Source organism: Haplochromis burtoni, unplaced genomic scaffold (genome assembly GCF_018398535.1).
Source record: "Haplochromis burtoni strain Fernald_Lab_line unplaced genomic scaffold, NCSU_Asbu1 Contig_563, whole genome shotgun sequence".
In the NCBI taxonomy this organism is placed as follows: Eukaryota; Metazoa; Chordata; class Actinopteri; order Cichliformes; family Cichlidae; genus Haplochromis; species Haplochromis burtoni.
Window position 1 is genome coordinate 83,319 of NW_024582924.1, and position 19,800 is coordinate 103,118.

The 19,800-nt window shown below is 40.6% G+C and overlaps 1 protein-coding gene across 2 annotated transcripts in view; it reads left to right on the forward strand.

The window, feature by feature from the left end:
• The window catches only part of LOC102308059 (Na(+)/H(+) exchange regulatory cofactor NHE-RF2), a 35,521-nt gene extending 16,620 nt beyond the window's left edge, over positions 1-18,901 (forward strand). Inside the window, exons 3-6 of one of the 2 annotated variants that reach the window (XM_005947921.3) lie at positions 8,258-8,479; positions 15,066-15,219; positions 16,687-16,811; positions 16,912-18,901. In XM_005947921.3, coding sequence (XP_005947983.1) covers positions 8,258-8,479; positions 15,066-15,219; positions 16,687-16,811; positions 16,912-17,076 — 666 coding nt within the window. In that variant the 3' untranslated portion in view covers positions 17,077-18,901. The remainder of the gene's footprint in view (positions 1-8,257; positions 8,480-15,065; positions 15,220-16,686; positions 16,812-16,911) is intronic. The other variant, XM_005947922.3, reaches the window with a different exon arrangement.
• The last annotated feature ends 899 nt before the right edge of the window (positions 18,902-19,800 follow it).

Consider the following 19,800-nt stretch of genomic DNA (forward strand, 5'->3'; position numbering starts at 1 on the left):
CCTGGTCCAGCCCTAACTATATGCTTTAGCAAAAAGGAAAGTTTTAAGCCTAATCTTAAAAGTAGAGATAGTGTCTGTCTCCCGAATCCAAACTTTTTTTAAATCATGATTCGGTTTAATGAAGAAGACCTCAGTAACACATGTATTGTCAACAAGACTGTAACACGTGGTATAAAACAGGCAGGTTTTGGTGTCGGCCACAAAGGTCAGTGTAAAAGCCAAGCCTGAGCTAAATGGCTGTCACTCTTTCCCACTAACGCAGTTCATTAAAGAAAACTTTATCTGCCCCAGCAGGGCCTCTTTTTCTCACCGCAGGCATATCATGCCATGTCACGGTACAAACAATGCAATTAATTACTTCTGCAGTTAAACAGAACAGGGTTATCAGGAACTCTGGGGCTTTTCCTACTTGTCAAGTAAATATGTCTGCAGGCCTATTAAAACAAGGACAGGATCAAGATGAACAATAAATAGTTAAATGCTCAGTGGCACACAAAGAGCCACTGAATGTCCTTAATCATTGTGGCTATTATCGAGTAAAGTGAACAAACAAAGGCAGGCATTTCTTTCCACGGCTCCAACGGGTGTCAAATTCATTGCATGATTGATGTCTCCAAAACACCCCTGATAAAAATCTTTCCATGCTAAAAAAAAAACAAAAACGTGAGGATCCTCCCCAGATGACGAAGGACAAGCATGCATGGAAACAAGAGCAGCAGCTCCTTCCTTGTGCTGTGCACATTGCTGCTTATACTAGAGTATTTTTTGATGTAATCTCATAGATACTTATGTATGAAAACATGCAAACTTTTTCTTTTTTTAAGTGGTCAGCTGCTACATGATTACAGCAGAGGTGCTTTCTTATGTTTTGAACACTTATGGTATTTTCTGCGTTGCATGCCCAGCTGGAAAACAGACTGTCGACTCCAGTGAAAATGTTTCCAAGCTGAGGAGTAACAACAACAAACTGGGATACAGTTTTTTAGGTCATGAAAGAACTCTGGTCGGGTTATGGAAAGTCATAAAATAAATTACACTAAGGCCACGGAAAAGAAAAAATAAGCTGCACATTTAGTTTAGTTCCAGATTGTATTTTTTGTCGGAATGTCAATTTTTTCCATAAACTTGTTCTAAAGTTAAGTTTTATTTGAACCCTTACTGACATTTGATAGATGCACAAGTGCAGTCATTAAAAAATTAAACGTTTTCACGGGATTCTGTGCAGTTCTGTAAAACCTTGTAGAACCACTTTTAGCAGCCATAACTTGAAGTCATTGTTTTGTGTATTACTTTTATCATTCTCTCAGATCATTTGGAGGAATTTTGGCCCACTCTTTAATTCAGTGTTGCTTCAGTTCACTGAGGTTTGCAGGTATTGTTTATTCACAGTTCTCTTTAGACCCTGCAACCGAATATCAGTCAGGTTGAGGTCTGATCTTTGACTAGGCCATGCAACACCTTGATTCTTTTCTTTTTCAGCCATTCTGCTGTAGATCTGCTGCTGTACTTGGGATCATTGTCCTGGTGCATGTCCAAAGATTGGCCCAGTTTTAGTTGGCTGATTTCACTCTACAGTGCTTTGGCACACAGAAGAGTTCATGGTTTAATCAGTGACTCAAAGGTTCCCAGGTTGTCTGGCTGCAAAACAAGCCCAAATCATCACACCTCCACCACCAGGTTGACAGTTGGCATTAGGTATTTGTGCTGATATGCTGTGGCGGTGTGCATTACAGCCAAACATCTCCACTTTGGTATGCTCTGTCCAAACGACATTGTTTCAGAGTTGTGGTTTGTTCAGATGCAGCTTTGCAAAGCTAAGCCATGCTGCCATGTTTTTTTAAGCAAGAAGAAGCATTTGCCTGCCAGCCTTCCCAAACAAGTTGTACTTGTTCAGTCTTTTTCTATCTTTTTGAACTGTCATAAACTTTAACATGTAACATACTAGTCGAGGTGAGTAGAGTCTTAGGCTACGTTCACACTGCAGGCGAAAGCGCATCAAATCCGACTTTTTTGACCCTATGCGACCCATATCCGATCATGGTATGACAGTGTGAACGGCACAAATCTGATATTTTCAAATCCGATCTGGGTCACTTTCGTATGTGGTACCGATACATATCTGATGTTGTAGAAAGCGACTGCTGTTTGAATGTTCATGTCGCATTAAATCAGTCTTTTACGTCACTGACACAAGACAGACGCCAGAGAAGACATCGCGAATGCTTCCTGGCCATCCCGTGAAACTGTTGGGAAGACAACGTTGGAGAAATTTGAACATTTTATTTGTACTGTAAAATCTGCAGATTCTGACAGAAATCTGCAACTATCCTTTGAAGCACCGCTCCTCTCTAAAACAGCAATAAGGATCATAATTAGGCCATATGTAAATAACTTTATAACTTAAAGCAAAATTGGGAAACGTAAATTCCGGAACAAGCCTTAGATACAGCTTCTTTTTTTGCAGTTTCCTTCAGCATTGCACAGTTTCACCTTGGGGTGAATTTGTTGGGATGTCCACGCCTAAGAAGATTGTGCCATCATATTAACACACACCTGAATCTTCCAGACCTACAAACTGCAAAGCCTGTGCTTTAAAAGAGGTGCTCGCATTTGCTGATGATCAGTTAATCAAGTTCATTTGATTAGCAGCACCTGGCAGTGCAGTTAGTTTCTAACAGCTTTGCACAGATTCATGTGGAAATTTTCTTTTCCAAATGCAATTGTAATGTCTTTGGTCAGTAGACACCCTATTTATCAACAATAGTGGGTGTGCTTGTTTTACAAACATGATAAGCTGAATATCGTTATTATTTAATTTCATGACACTTGTCATATTTCAGAGCTTCCCACATCTGTCTTAGCAATACAAATTCAGCATGAAAGACTGCATTCTTTTGTCTCACGGTTCAAAGGGCTGACTGACTTATAAAGAGGCTATTAAGTTTACAATAATCTCTACGGAAGCCACTTGATGCACACACACAGGGATCTAAAGTTTCTTTGTAGGAAATCTAGGGCAGGTATAGCAGTGCACACACGTAGGCATGACCTAAACACACACCCTGGCTGTGAAAGGGTTAACAACCGGTCATGATCCATCCATCGCAGCAGGCCGCTGCTCAATTATTCAACAAGCTGCGATCTAGTTTCATCACCTGCCAATGCCACTTTCAGTAGTCACTGCAAGGAGGAAAATATGGAGAAGCATCTGTGCACATAAATCAATTAAACATGTAAACTGGTGTGTCTTCTTTCTTACTCTGCCAAACTTCAAACTGCTCCCATTAAAGTGCACACTGTTTTGGAGATCAGTGATAACGTTTTGCGATATAACCTGTGTTTGAAAACCAATATAAGTGATAATGGTTTAACCTTAAAATCGTAGCATTGTTCAGGCTGGCCATAAAGTCAAGCTCATGCACAATCCAGACAGATTAGTTGCTTTCATTGCAAGCCCACATGAGCTGATAGTTCATCTGATATCCTTCCGTGCATCTCTCTGGCAAATCGCATATCTTGCCTGATATTTAAGCTGCTTTAAGCTGCACACAGTTACTTGTGAACCTGCAAGCTGCTTTGCAACCCACCTCCACCCCAGCTTCACCTTTCCGGCTGTATCAGTGACAGTGTCTGTTATCACTGATGCATCCTCTGTTCTGTGTTGGGTCTTGCAGCTGTTCTCACCATCTACAGCTTTCCACATATACATATGAAATGGTGAGAAGACCCCAGAACACAGCTTAGTGCTGCCTTTTTTTGGCTAATTTTGTCTTGACTTCAGTCATTTTCTGGGGAGAAAAAAAAATCTACTTTCAGGTAGAGAAATAGAGCTTTATTTGTGAAGACTGCTAACATAGGGGCCTCAATCTAACCCAAGGTTTTAAAAAAACAAATCCTCCTTATGTAAAAATTACAATTAACTGCAAGGAGCTGAGGACAGGCAGGCAGCAAGAATCCAGGAAGTTACAGTTACTCAGCGTTTCTCTCTGATTTCTCAGACCTTCCACTGATTTAGTGCTCTGACGTTGGACTCGTCTCCGCGCTTGTCCTGCTAGACCTCAGTGTTGTGTTCAATACTGTCGACCACAATAGTTTATTACAGAGATTCATGTCATAAGAATTAAAGCAACTGCACTGCAATGGTTTGAATCATGTCTATCTAACGAGCTCTAATTTGTTCATGTAAATGAGGAGTCCTTACACACACAGGTTAATTATGGAGTTCCACAAGGTTCTGTGCTAGGACCAGTCCACTCTACATTATTATGCTTCCCCCAGGCAGTATCATCAGTATCAGGCAATGCATACATTTTTATTGCTATGCAAATGATACACAACTATGTCTGTCAAGGAAGCCAGAAGACACACCAAATAGTTAAACTGCAGGAATGTCTCAAAGACACAAAGTGGCAGTTTTCTAGCCTGAGGAAACATGGGCTGGAAGTCATGGGAGAGCCATGAATCAAACTCAGCCCTGCCAAGTCATGGACAATCATCGTATGTTACATAACTTGCACATGCATTAAGTATAACCTGCAATAAAATGACCAGATTTTAGGTTAAAGTGTTTTTAATTAGACTTGACAAGTGTTTTTGTATATGCAGTTTATATGTCACTATCCATTTTGAGCTACTAAGACGGCTCCCAAGTGACACAATTTGTCCCGAAGGACAAACTGAGCTACCGATGGCTAATGAATCTGTTCACCAGTAAATACATCTATTGTACAAAATATGGAACTAACTGGGCAAAAGCTGCTAATGGAAAAAATAAGCATAAGAAAATAAAGTGAACCAGCTCTGGCATGTCATCTCATACATTAAACAAAATAAAGTTCAGCCCTCAAACTTTTAGTGCAATCAAAATAAACCCAATTACAGAGTTAAAGAAATGAGTTGGGTATTCACCCACACATGCATCTACTGAGACCAGCAAAATGTCATTGTGGCTGGAAACTAATGCAATCCTTTGGAGGGCACTCGTCCCTTTGACAGCAAATCGTCTCAAGAAGTCACAGTCAGGATGCTCGGGTCAGTATGCGTTTGCATGTCATGTTTAATGTACAGCAGTAAGAGTGGAAAATTCCATATTCCTTATAGAAAAGCAGCCTGGTCATTTTCCATGAACTTGTAGTTACATGGCCTCTCTGCTTTTTTCCAGCATTTCCTATCGCTTCTCCTCCCATGTGGCACTCTGTTTTGAAAAACAAAATGTCCAGTGCTGATAACTTTCCTGATGACAAGCTAGTTTGCTGACAAAAATAAGAACATTACATCTCATTTTTCTCTCTCTCATCAAAATATTTTCTCCAAAAACCATCAAGTTTTCAGCACCCACAGTTCAAACAAACACAGTGGCTACATTTCATTTGTTTGCCTGTGATTTTGGCAAGGTTGTGTGGTAACTTAAAGCCCTCCGAGCCTTTTGGCTGTCACCCTTCGAATCTTTCAAATCAGCGCCTCCGTCCTTTACAATTTCCTCTTGCCCAAATTAATCTTCCTCGATGTGGAGCGGAGTACACACACATACACGTGAATGAGGCATGCAGCTAACCTGTGCTCTTAGTTTTATGCAGAAGAAACCCACAGCGCCAAAATAAAGCGTCCTGAATGCACACTATGCTGAGGACACGGAGTTCAAGAGATGGCACAGACCCCAGGGGGTGATTAGTGGGGTGCAGACAGGCACTGGGAGGCGGTTGGAGGTTAGATTGGCAGGCGCTTACGTCTCCCCCGACCTAATAACTCCCAGCTGTGCTCCTCTCAGTGTTTATGTTAGAGGAGTTCCACTGCAGACCTCGCCATCGTGTCTTACTGGAAACTTCTGTCATCATGATTTCTCTTAGCACTCTGTGTTTATCTGTTAGCTCTGCATATTCTTAAGTTGCCTGTCTCTCTTTTTTCTTGAACTTTATTTCCCAGCCCTCTCACTGCATCTAATTTTCTATCCCTCCCACACATGCACGCTCACTCATTCACTTCTCTCTCAGCCTTCCTCCTCTCCTCCGTTCTGTCATTTTCTTGTTAATTCCCTTTGCCTACATCCCAGGATACTAATGCATTCGATATTGCAAATATTTTTTCTCTCCCTTGGACAGTCCGCCCCAGCTGCCCAACCCAGGCACTTCCTCTCCAGCCAGGAAACAGAGGACTGTGAATTATTCCATTGTTTGTCAGTTCTTACTCCCTTCTCTTCTCTCTCTCCCTCCATCTAATGGCAAGCTGCCCAGATCACTGTTGCCCTAAAGAATTCTGCGCCTGAACTGAAATTATATGTTGCCATCTTTGTTATTTTTGAGGTCTTTCTTGGTGAGAACTGCTGTGGAGATTCATGTTCTCGGGAGCCGTTTGCGTTAATGTCCAGGAAGTTGAATGGAAATGAGTGACGAGTTAGAAAATAGGGGAAAAAAAGAAAAGAAGAAGCTGTCATCAACCATCATCTCCTGTTAACACACCATACTACCTTTGTCTCTTTTCTCTCTCACCCTGCCCACATGCTCCATATGTATTTATAGCCGGCGCAAGCTGGACCGTGATCTTAGTTTTTGCATATGCAGTGAAAGCAAAAGGCTTCTCAAGTTGCGTAATGTGGCTGGAGCTACATCATGTGAACACAGCGTGTGTACATTATGTGGACTCCAGCTCAGCCTGTCTGTTATCTCAACGCTAATATCAGCAGGGGTTATGGAGCTGGCCATCCCTCTCGCAGCACATTTCTCTCCTGGGTGTGTAGGAGGGTAAATCAGCATGATCACACTGTAGAACTCAAGGCACAATTATACAGGTTCTATAAATGTCTTCACCCAGGCTATTAGTCAGAGATATGCTGCAAATGGACATTTTCAGTCCAGATTGAAATCTTATAATAAAATCAGACATCCTATTAAACGAGTGAATGGTGGTACATGAAAAGGAGGTTATTGTTAACCAACAAAAAAATCAGCCGGAACTATTCAAAACGTAACGCGGTGAGTATGATTAAATTACCACTGAATTTAAGCATCGCTTTTTATGTATAAAATATTCACACAGTGGAGTGCAAAGTTGGTGGAGCGTGTTTAGTTACCTGCTTCTGAAAATCATCACATGGTCTGCAGAAAGGAGCGTGTTACTTTGATGGATTACATCTTTTTTTACATTTACATATGAACCACTGTACATATATCCCTACATAAATACCACTGCTGTGATGTAACTTCTCTGCAGACCAAACATCAGCTGCGATTGATCTCATCTCTCTCTCTGATGCTCACATGTTTTATTGTTCACACTTTTTATTGTTTTCTGACATCATGAACTGATAGCTGTTGGCAATTTATATTTTTTCACTTTTTTTTCTATTCCTATGGTATATACACTCACGAGCCATTTTTTTAGGTACACCTGTTCAACTATGTGTTAACACAAATGCATAATAATTAGCCAATCACATGGCAGCAATAATAGCGTTGTGGATATTTTCTTGGCCCACTTTGGGACCCCTTAGTACCAACTGTCCATTTGTTAAACACCACAGCCTATATGAGCATTATAGCTGACCATGTCCATCCATTTATGACCACAGTGTACACATCTTTTGACGGCTGCTTCCAGCAGGATAACACCCCATGTAACAAAGCTCGAATCACCTCAAATTGGTTCGATAGTTGCTTCACAGAAAGAAAGCCATAGCTGATGTTGTATTTCCTGCATGAAGAAAGCTGCGTTACGATACAGCAGACCGTTGCTGGTTGTAACCACTGTCTGATCCTTTAGCTGTGTCATTGAAGTTTGAACGTTAACAAACTAGTTTGCCAGCTTATTACCAACTGCTGCCTCCGTGACTGTATCTGTGATTATGACTCTAACTGTAGCTATGGATGTGGTTTGGCTGTTAGCAATATGGCTGTGAGTCATTAGTTTAAAATGTGTGTGTGTGGCTGACTATGTCAAGTAAATTGTGCTGGTTGAGTACAGTATTAAGTTCCTACAGTTGTTGCTAACACATCAGTAATAGAAGGGCCACAAAGAATGGCGTACAGTTACAAATATTCATGCACACTATTTGATTGTACCAGCACTACTGCAATAGCCATGTCCTCAGGCAACACAACTTGTCAAAGCATGGCCTTTTAAAATGAGTGATGTGTCAAGTGTCAAGTCACCAGTTCTTTTTCTAGTCTCTGTTGACGGTTTCCCTTAACTGACAGTGTAGATTAATTATATTGTGTGTTATGCAAAGCAGGCGGACAAACATCTTTTTCCCATTCACTTGCAGGAGGCCCAGGCTGAAGCTCAAACCCAGCCCGAGTCCCAGTCGAGGCCCCAGGTCAACCCATCCGAGCTCGCTCCACGTCTCTGCCACCTGGTGCGGTCAGAGATGGGCTACGGCTTCAACCTTCACAGTGATCGGTCGCGGCCCGGACAGTACATCCGCTCCCTGGACCCCGGGTCACCTGCAGACTGTGCCGGGCTCCAGCCTCAAGACAGACTCATAGAGGTGTGGAGTCTTTGTATCTGTAATATTACTCAGAAATGTAAAGTGCAACACATTACTTGTAACTGTTCTTGAAAGCAATGCAGTAATGTTACTTAATTACTCACTATATGAAGTAATCTGTTACATTACTCTATAAATGACCTGAAATGCAATGTTGTATAGTTACCAGTTCCACAGACCACGCAAGTAACTATTCTAAACAAGATGCACACACAGTCTTTCTTTCAGTTTTGAATGCATGACCATAAAAACCAGAAACACAAAGCAAATCTTTACTTTGTGTTGGTGGTTTTGCCGCCCCTCCCTGAGACTTCAAAGCGATCGTCATGGTGATTCTACTGTAGATGTACAGGTAGAAATGGAGGCTGCAACTCCGACTGACGCCCGTTGAAGTTCAGGGCCTGGTTTGCTGGTTTGGAGTTGCCATACGTTCAGCTTTAACATCACTCTGGGTTCTATCTGTGTTAGTAGCATCATCCAGTTTGTCTGTCCGGGACTCACTTTGCATTTCAACATCTTGTCCTTTCGTGCAATAAAAATAAAGTTAATCTTCAGTCCTCAAAAGCTGTAGACCTCTCCACCATTTACCTCCTCCAAGCCCAACATGCAGATGACTGAAGAACCAAGTAACACAAGAAAAACACATAAGTATTATTGTAACGTAATTACTTAATTTACTACAACAACGTGTTACTGAAAAGTGTAATGTGATTACAGTAATTTGTGACTTGGGAACGCACCACACACGGCACTGAATATTATATACAAATCAGTGCAATCCAGAAAAATCACATTGTCCAGTAAATTTTTCCTCTTTAAAGGTAGGAAAGTCCAGTTTTTACAGGTGTATGTGTTTGTGATATAAAATTAAGTTATTCAGACATGAACAGTATGATGACAACATCCCTGACCATGTGAGATTTTGAAATTGGTTAACTGGATATAGCCTAAGTTGAAGGTTGTGCACAGTCCCCAAACAGATACTTTTAGGACATTGATAGACTTGCATGCTGAATGAGTGAAGTTAGTAAAGTTTAGCAGGTCAAAGAAGTGTCCTTAAGCAATCTAAGGTGCAAAATTTCCAGAACAACATATTAAGTAATTATTGTGTGAGAGGTTTTTTGGCGTGGGCACAGCAGACCAGAAAAACAAGTGAGGATATTTTAAAGCACGTAAACTGATGAGTTGATTACTGGTGATGCATACTGCATTCCCGTCACGGAAGATTATAAGAACCCCAAAAGGCCTCTTTCGTAAGAAATGACATACCAAAACACTTCGCATGACTTTCTTCGTAGCTGTTCCCTCATCACTAGAAGCTGATGGGTGACTTTACATTATGTTTGCATTTGAAAAAATCCATTTGATTTAGAGTATTTGTACACAAGACATTCGCCACCTTATTGGAAACATTCAAAATTCAGCAATAAACCATTTTAAATGGTATAAAATGGAGATTTTTCATTAGTTGTTATTTTTAAACAAAGGCTTCAGGATTTGAGAGCAGTCTCACACGTGTGATCAAATACAGATGTGACCCTGGCTGTAATTAAAACGGCGGGCGTTACACGTTTGTGTTTCTAAGGATAACAGGACCTGCAGCCTGAACTCGAGCTTTACTGTGTCAAACTGGTGAGGCAGAGCAGGGTGGTCTCAGGGGAGAGGAGGATCTGCTATAAATCACTTTGAGCTAAGACACGAAACAATACGGAGCGTATATGTGCTCCCTCAATAACATGTAGAAAGAGACTGAGTGAGGTGGATAGCAAAGAAAGAATGCAGCAGAAAATGAAGATGCATGTGCAAAAAAGAAAAACAACATAATTATTTCAGATTTCCACCGGAGTGAGGAAACTGGTTAGAAAGTTCACGGATGTTTGGTGAACTTTCCCCTAGATTAACCAAAATCCACGCTACTGAAACATCATCATCATTATAAATCGTTCTTCATCGGAGTGTACACACTCACACAGCATTCACCCTCCATTCTCATGACCTTTGACCTCTCCGGCTCTATATCAGGGTTGAGACTAGAGTGCAGCACATTACATCAAACAGGACTCCAACAGGCTCTGATAGAAAAGTTAAACGAAGCTAAAATCCAGAGAAACATACTGATGCTTTTGTAGCTCCTGGTTTCAGTTGATAGCTCGCAGATATACTTCCTCCTAAGTAAATAAGGTGGTGTATTACGATGGGTAGAAGAGTTAGATGAAGAGAGCCCCATCAGCCAGTTAGCAGTTATGACACATATTTAATTTGAATATACTGGCAATCCTAAGCATAAAAATCACAATATGCCATTAGAGCAGATTCGGTGGTGCAGTTTTCTAGCACTGTCGCCTCTAGTAAGAAAGTTCTTGGTCAGCTGGGACCTTTGTTTATGGAGTTTGTATGTTCTTCCAGTGCCTGCGTGGGTTTCCTCCAAATGCTCTGACTTCCTCCCACAACCCAAAGACATCCATGTTGGGTTCATTAGTGATTCTAAATTGGGTGTAGGCGTCAGCGTGAATGGGGGGGTCTGCTTTTCTGCGTTAACCCTACCACAGACTGACAACCCATGTCTCTCTCAATCGAGCCCTTCCACAACCTTAGTTGGAGTTTAAGGAAATGCATGGATATTCCAGAATGCTTAAAGTGAGTTTTGCCCTTTTCCTCCAGTCTTTATGCTAACCAAAACGAGCAGAGCAGAGTTGCAGTTCACCAAAGTTAGCAAGAGGCGAGTTTGTGCTGGCAACGTGCTTATCATTAGAAAATAAAGTGCGCTGATGCTTCACTGGAAAATTAGATGGCTGGAGAGAGAGTGTGGGAACATCCTGTAGCAGGTCAACGAAGGCACTGACTGTCCTCCACCTCCCTTCTCCATGGAGACAGAAACCGAGGGACACTCACAGACATGAACATTCATATACAGATGAAGTTGAATGGTACTCAACCTTACTAATTTAAAGTGCTTGAGTGAAATTATGAATACGTATGCATATGCAGAGTAAAGAGCAGGGTTAATTGGTATAGAAATAACACGCCCAGTATTGTGTGCTTATTTAGAGCAGAGAAAAAGTTATTTTTAATTTCCTGTCAAATTCAGTGTATGAGTTGTTTGTGGATCAGCAAATCTGAGTCTTTGTGAAGTTAGTTGGCTGCTGTGTGAGTTAGTGTGGGAGAGCACCCTGATAATTACAGCCGTCTCTGACCATGCATCAAGATGCGCTTGTGTTATCTGTCAGCAGCTTGTTAGAGAGGTGAACAACCATGACAGATCTCTCTTTCTCCATCTCCCGGCGTCTTTTTCTCTCACTACGCCCCATTACACAGGACGCGTGTTAAGACTATGATGAGAGCTCAGCTTTCTGCCCACGTCTGGCAGAAGCCCTGACACCAGTGAACGCCTCATCAGTCTCTGCGCCAACTGCCTCACTCATTCCAGGTTTACCCACGTGGACACGTGGAGTGTTTTTTCCACGTTACGGCACCATGGTGGCCTAACACCTGCATGATGATAGCCTCACTATCTCGCTCATCACAAACATCACATGTTTAATTTAGTTTGCTGTCAGCGAAAAACACCTTACAACAGGGTTGGGCAAATAATATTTCCAAAGGGACTGCTGTGGAGGGCCACACCAATAAGATGAACTCAGTTCTTCTCAATAGTAATTTTAACCCTTTATATAAACTCATTTGTGCGACTCTCCACAGCGGTCCCAGTTTTTCTTGTCCCATGGTAAAAATGTATATCCCACCCCTGCCCTACAGTGTCAGTCAGACACTACTTTGACTAAAATACTGTATGAATACATCAATATAAGAACCACTGATGGGAATGCCATGATTTATATTTACAGGCATCTTCAGGAGTTGCTATCATTTGATGCTCAAAATGCTGCCCCTAATGTAACCACAGGTTTTCCAACACTTTCTTTTCTGACTATTTTAAATGGGCAAACATTTTAAACATGCTAAACCTAGTAACCCAGTAGAGGTTATTGTGCCTATTATCATCCGTACCATCAGCATTTTAGTATATTCAGTTTTTTGCTGCATATAGATCGGTGCAGCCTCATGGACCTCCTAGTTTGCCTATAGTTACTCATTTAAAATGGAAACGCAGCTATGTGTGCCTTCTTGACTCCCACACCATGTGCAAGTTTGATGTGAAGATCACTGGTGGAATCTTACGCTCTAATTCCTGGTAGAAGATTTCTATTGGTGTAACATCACTACGAACCTGTTAAACTCCACGGAACCTGTTAAATTCCCTGATGAAGGCATTGGAGTTTTCTATGTTGAAAATAAAAGTAAAGGTATTTTAAATGTGATTCAAGTTGCTGTAAGGAACGCTTACGCTACTATCCTAACAGAGCACTTTGCACTTTGCTCCTAGTCAGATCCTTCAGCTTTCAGGCCCTTTCCTGTAGAAGCAGCTCCCAGTTTGGTTTCAGAAGGCAGACCAGTAAGGCTTAAAAACTTCCTTTTAGATCAAACTTAGTTTCAGTTATGTTCCACTAAGGCTTAGACTTCACTCTTCGTATGTTTCTTCTCTTTCCCCTTATCCCCCCTCTCTGAGTCTGGAGGTATCTTCCTGTTCAAAGGGAGTTTTTCCTGTCCACTGTCACCAAGTGCTTCTTCAAAGGAGGTCGTCTGATTGTGGAGGTTTTCTTTTCGTTCTAATATTGTAGATGTAAAGCACCTTGAGGCAAGTGTTTCTGTGGTTTGGAGCTATATAAACAAAACTGAGTTGAATGGAACAATTGAAATGATTGTTTAGCTGGCAAACTTTAAAAATTGCTGTTCTATGTAAATTACATTAACATCTAATGCAAGCATGAATTAATCTGAGGCAAAATACTTGCAAACATTCATCTAAATCACATTTCATGCTTTGTTTGTTTGTCCGGCATCCCCTCCTGGGACTCTGCGTGGACAGAAGTGTTAAAAGTCACTCACAGTATCACATGCGTCATATTCTCAGATGTGTGGATGCATTTAAAATTGTTTGTTTCGATCAGTCCAAGGTTAGACCCACATGTGCAAATAACATGAAAAACGTGAACTGCAGGTGGCAGGACCTCAGAAACGCACAGTCAGAGTATCAAGAGGTCCCACAAGGGTTTGTCCCATGAGAAATAAGCTTCTGCACGTTTCTACAGCCTGTATTAATGAGCTCAGTGGGCAAAGAACAGAGTGTATTGTCTTGTGTGGGATGGACTGTTAATGAAGTCTGTGAAACATGACACAACACCTGTTGTTTGGCCAAATACAAAGATGTTTGTTCTCTTGGATTCAAACTGTCTGTCTGTCCCTCTGGCTGACATAAGTCCTGCATTTGTGATTTTTGATGTAGAGAGGTTCACATTTTTCCATCTGTTGATCCTGCTCTCTCTACATTTCATTTCCATCTACTCTCTTTGCCCTTCCCTTCATTTTCTGTTTCCTGGTCTGTCATATTGTACCTTGTTGTCTACAGTTTTATTTTCTAAAGCTCAAATTTTCCATCCTCCTCTATCATAAGCAGTGAAATTTTACACAAATTTCCCTTCAGTACACTGACACCTGAAACTTGCACTATAGCCAGAGCCAAGGAGAGCCATCAATAATTGATTGTGTACCGACACTAACTCGGCATGCCGCGACTGCTGCCTTTTGAGAAGCCACGGTCTACTCAAAGTTTTCAAAACACAGCATCTAGATAAGATGAGGCAACAACAGACTGTTGTGTTATGCAAGTGAAGTGTAGAAAGCAAGGGCGACGTCACACAAGAGTAGATGTGGATGTGTGCTTTCCACACTGTTACGTCACGCTGCATCCATGGCCACACGTACGTACAGATGTAAAGAAAAAAGCTTTGCTTAATCGCTGTTGCAGAAATTCAAGAGGTAGTAGAATTGTTGCATTTTTTAGGCCCCCTGAAAAATAAACTCTGCAATTAGTTTGTGGCTGCATGGCTCCCCCTGCTGTTTGAATGAGGTAGCACAGACTTCTATACTGTACTGTCCCTTAAAAACTGACATTTCAGCAGAAGTCAAAATACCCTAAATGTCATTCCTTTAGGCTAAAATTTTATGACTATTCCTAAAGTGACCCAAAATGACCCTGGGTCAAATCAAGGAAAATCATGTTTTGAGGGAGTCTTGAATCATCAAACTATACATGTCTGTGTGTATTTTTTTATGGGACAGTGATGACAAAGTTGAATAAGGACCTCAACACTGTAACGAGGGCTGTCCGTGTTCCCATCCCATTTGCCCAGATTGCCCAAAAGACACTTCATGGGAGTGTAGATAACTTCATGTTGCTGGTTATAGTTACAGTTACTCATGTAGCTGGGACTGTGACTGAGCATTAGCTGTTTACAAAACAGGTCTTCATAATAGCATGAATAGCAACTTACTCAAGGGTCAGAAGGTTAGCAGGTGTTCAGTACAAATTAGAGAGTACTATTCACTGTATAGCTAACTATTAAGAAATTCAGTTTAAAGCTGTCATAAGCCTGGATGGAAAAGTTAAAAAGAATAACATGTAAAAGCATGATTCTTTTAAACAAAAGCAACCTTCCTTTTGTGTGTGTGTGTGTGTGTTTTCCAGGTTAATGGCGTTAACATCGAGGGCATGCGGCATGCAGAGGTGGTGGCCTTCATCAAGAAAGGGGGAGATGAAACCTGGCTGTTGGTGGTGGATCCAGAAACAGACGAGCACTTCAAGAGGAGGGGATTGATCCCCACAGTCAGCCATGTAAAAGGTGAGATTATGCTACATCAGGCTATTTGATGGGCTTGAATTTCCAAGAAGCCCTGTTGAGGAAGCACATGGCAGATATTTTATTGCATTATTTTGGTGAACATTTTTTCAAAAAAGATGTTTATAGTTTTTATAAACTAGATAGAGCTTTCTTCTTTGTTAGAAGACAGTCACAAAGATAGCCTGTTTAAACAAAAAAGCTTTAACTACTTTTTAAAAGACTCTACGGAGTCAACTTGTAGTAATAGATTGTTCCACGGTTTTGGTGCCACAGGCTGAAAGGCTTTGTCATCCCCTCTCATCTATTTAGTCACGTACAGGGAAAACTAACAAATTCAGAGCCTGTGAATGAAGACAGCAAGCAGCAGTACAATTTGTAGGTAGCTGACATAAACAATCTGGAGCCTGGCCATTTAGTGCTCTGTTTGTAAATATAAGAATTTTAAAATCTCTTGGGAGCCAATGTAAAGAGGATAAAATGGGAGTGATGTGAGCTTACTAGAACCTTTTAACAGGATGGCCACAGTATTTTATATCGCTTGGAGAGGTGAAAGAGATGATATGTCCAAGAATGTAAACATGGCATTACAGTAATCTAAACACGATGGCACAGATGGATGAATATTTTTCTCCCGTTCACCTGAGAAGACCATATGTTGCAATTTAGAAATGTTCTTTAAATGAAAAAGGCAATAAAGATAAAGATTTTTCATCCAAGTTAAAGCCCAGGGAAGAATTGTTGAGCCTGGCATATTTTATGATCTTGGTCTTGGTCTTGGTGATATTTAAAACAAAGTAATTGGTAGAGAGCTAATGACTAATCTGTGTTAAACAGTGGACTAGGGGAACCTCACCTGTCCAGCTGGTGAGGTTTTAAAGGGATATAAAGCTGAATGTCATTGACGTAAAAACATTTCATAAGAAAAATCAATAAAAGATTGAAGGATGCCAGCTAAAGTATTTAGGATTTAGAAAGAAAAATACTAATTACCCCATGACTAAACCTTGTGGAGTCCCACAGTTTAGGGAGGCAATGTTAGAGGTGCACTTGCCAGAAAGACCTATCAGATAAGTAAGAGGAAAACCAATCTAACGCAGAGCCAGCGATACCAGCTAAAACCTTAAGCCTATAAAGTAAAATGTTACAGTTAATGGTATTAAAAACTGCACTGAAGTAAAATCCATAAGACGCCATAAAAAGATCATTATAGACCTTTAAAAGAGTGGTGGCAGTGGAGCGCTGCTTTTTACAGCCAGACTAATTTGACTTTAATTTGTTCAGGTCATCTGCTTAGCACTGACTAAAAAGTCTAGCATACACAAACAAATAATTTGGGGTATCTTCCTATGTAAAGTTCGTTTTTTTTAAACAATTATTATCAAATAATGACAAAAGTAAAGACAAGCACTATGTCAAATAAGCCGCGGGCTTGGAAAACACTTCCTTCATATGTGAATGTTTTCGCAGACTATGACGGTCCATCCATATCCAATGGCTCCCCCAGTCCTCAGATCAATGGCAGCTCTACCACTCAGTCCATCCGGTCCACGCATTCTGACCTCAGCAGCCAGGGCAACAGCACGCAGGTGGATGTGAGCATTCGTGCACAGTGACATGTTTGGGCTTTGTACCTCCACATAAAAGCCTCTACCCTAATCCTTTGTTTGCATCTGTCTGTCTCATCATTTCTAGCTGGCAGATGATGAAGGTGGCCAGCTGTCTGACCCCTTTGCCGAGATGGGCCTGAGTCTCAGCGCTACGGCGGCAGAAGAAAAGAGGAAGGTCCGTGGTAAAGAAAAGAGGAAGGCCCCGCAGATGGACTGGACGAAGAAGCATGAGCTCTTCAGCAATTTCTGAGACATTCTGCTCTAAGGACACGACAAAGGACAGAGATTTATGCAGATCCCTGAATGGGAGAGTTATCCTCTTGATATACAGATTCTCTTCTTCTTAGACAAAGAACCAAGATAACCCTTCAAACAAAAGATATTTTCATCCTGGGATTTAATGTGACAGAACTGTTCGAAGGATTTTACTTCTTAAGTGACTTAATAGTTCCTTTTCGTTCAAGTCCAGCATAAAGGAAGTGCTATATGACTTTGTGACTGCAAAAAATATGCTCAGAAGGGAACTTTGTCCTTACATGTACTGCTGTCCTTGGGGAAAGTGCAGTCAAATATTCACAAATTTGCCTTTGTCTTTACTTGATTATCCCATTCTCCCTACTCCTAGAGACTCTTTTTGACAGCTATTTTTATATTTAAAAAGTATAAGCGACTATGATTAAACAGTATCCCATCATCGTGGACTGCGTTTGAGAGACTTTTGAGGACACTGTGACATGAATGATTGTGGATAATGTGGGGATTTTGTCCCACAGAAGTCATAAGAAGCCCAAAGTTTGACAGAAGATCACTGTGAAAGAGTTGAGACCCTCCACCTTCAGCCCATTGATCCCATGTTTGATTGTAACCACTGATAAAGAAAATGATAGTTGAGCATAGTGTATCCTACGTGTATTCGTACCTTTACTTTGAGTCGATTACTTTGATTTACGAATCCCCTACTTGTTATTTAACCATTAGTCGTAATAAGTGTATCACCACTAACCTCTATTTACAAAGTGCTCCAGTGCACACATGCATAACAAAGGGAGGCACCACTATTATTAATTGTGTTATTGAAGGAAATAATAGGCATGAAAAGTGAGAGAGTTTCTCAGGGGAAATAGTGTGAGGGATGAGTTTTGTTGTTGTTATTGAAGGCTCGATGTGTACAGCAGGGGGCGAACTTACACCATGAATAGAGACCCCCTTTTGGCACTAAACGGAATAGATGTTTATCCAGACTTCATTCATCATCTTAAAATGTCCCAGAAACATTAAATAATTCAGATGAAGTGGAGAAAATAAACTTTAGATAATTTGAAGATGTATTTGTATTAGACAGCATTATTCAGATTTAATGTGAAGTGGCCTACACTTTATGAGCTAGTTATGTTTTGTTGGACTTTGATTCAAAGGTAAGTTGTTAAATATGAAGGTATGAAGCTCAGCATCATTTTATAAGTAGCTTTGGAAGGGAAATGTAATTGCTGGCCACGTGCTAATAATCAGTCAGTATTAACTATAGTATTGTCTTGTAAACGTGAAGTTTATCAAGTTGATTTGTGCTCAAGGAAGGTCAATATTTTGTGACAGTGCTGAGAGAAACCCCTGAGCCACCTTTCATTTTTTTCTACATTTTGCTAGGAAAATAGGAAATGTATGCAGTGATTTAACAAAACATGCAAATATACTTGTAAATACAGTATGTAAGGCAAAAATTCTGATGAGATTGTAAGTCAATATTTTGTATGACCACCTTTATTTTTCAACATAGCCTGAATTTTTTTAATCCGGTCTTTAAGTCTGACGTCACTAGCCGTGTCTGGGCTCAAACTTCGCTGCAGGTCCCAAAGTCAAACGATCACTATGGCATCACTGAGAGTTGAAAAACTGTCTAAAGTCTTTCATCTGTAATAAAATGATCAGCGTTCTGCTCTACCAGGTGTAACATTGAGTTTATCATCCAAGCATCCGTGAAAACGGAATTTATGAAATTTAACGAAGTAGAAATTAGCAGGAAGTTAGCTCGCTAGCTTCCATCTAAATACAATATAACATGTCCTGACTGCGGGACTTTGGAAACAAATTCAAACGTACGGCTCTGTTATCACTTCCAACATAAAAGAAGACAGAAAACTAAACAGCAGTGAAGTTTGTAGGGTTACTGAAGTTTGGCTAGCTGGTATATAATGATGTGCTACGTGACCGCTAGCGACACAGCTATGTGAGCACACACTAACGTTTGTCCACTCGATAAAAGTTAACGTGAGTGTTCTCGGTGGTCAGGAACAAATGTAATCACATGGCAGGATGCTGTAAACGGACCAAACTTCAGCCAGGAGAACGACTGAGATAATCCATCCACAATACAAAGTTAGTCATTCATATACTGCTGCATGGGCTGGGCTATAGTTACATCGTAAGGTTTTAAAAACTGAGCTTAGATAAATAATTAACGGTAATAAAAGCCGAGGGAGGTCAACAGTGATCACTGACTGTTTTAGGAGCTTTTTGAGATTAAATAGAAGAAAATACAAAACATTAAACATGTTAACAACACAAAAGCCATATTAAACACAGACTACTTTAGGCCCGGAAGTAGGATTCGTCACGTCATCACTTAACGACTGGATAGCTTTCTTGTCATTTCTTTCTTCTTTTCTTTTTTTTCTCGATAGGTTGAAAGTAACAAAGTGTCTAAAGATATCATTTTAAACTGGTTCTTTGCTAAGTTGTCTGTCATGTCTACATACAAGATTGGTTTATCCCTTGAGTTAGATGCCTTTTTTAAGCTTGAATGAGTCATAGGTCAGTTTTAAGTGCTTAACAAAAAAAAGAAGGTGATGATTGAAAATGATTGAAAAAGCAGCCAATTTCAAAAGAAGAGAGAAAAATTACAAGAAAATTGGGTCTATGAAAACAAAATGTGAAAAAATGAAGGGTGGCTCAAGTCTGTTGCACAACTCTGTACATT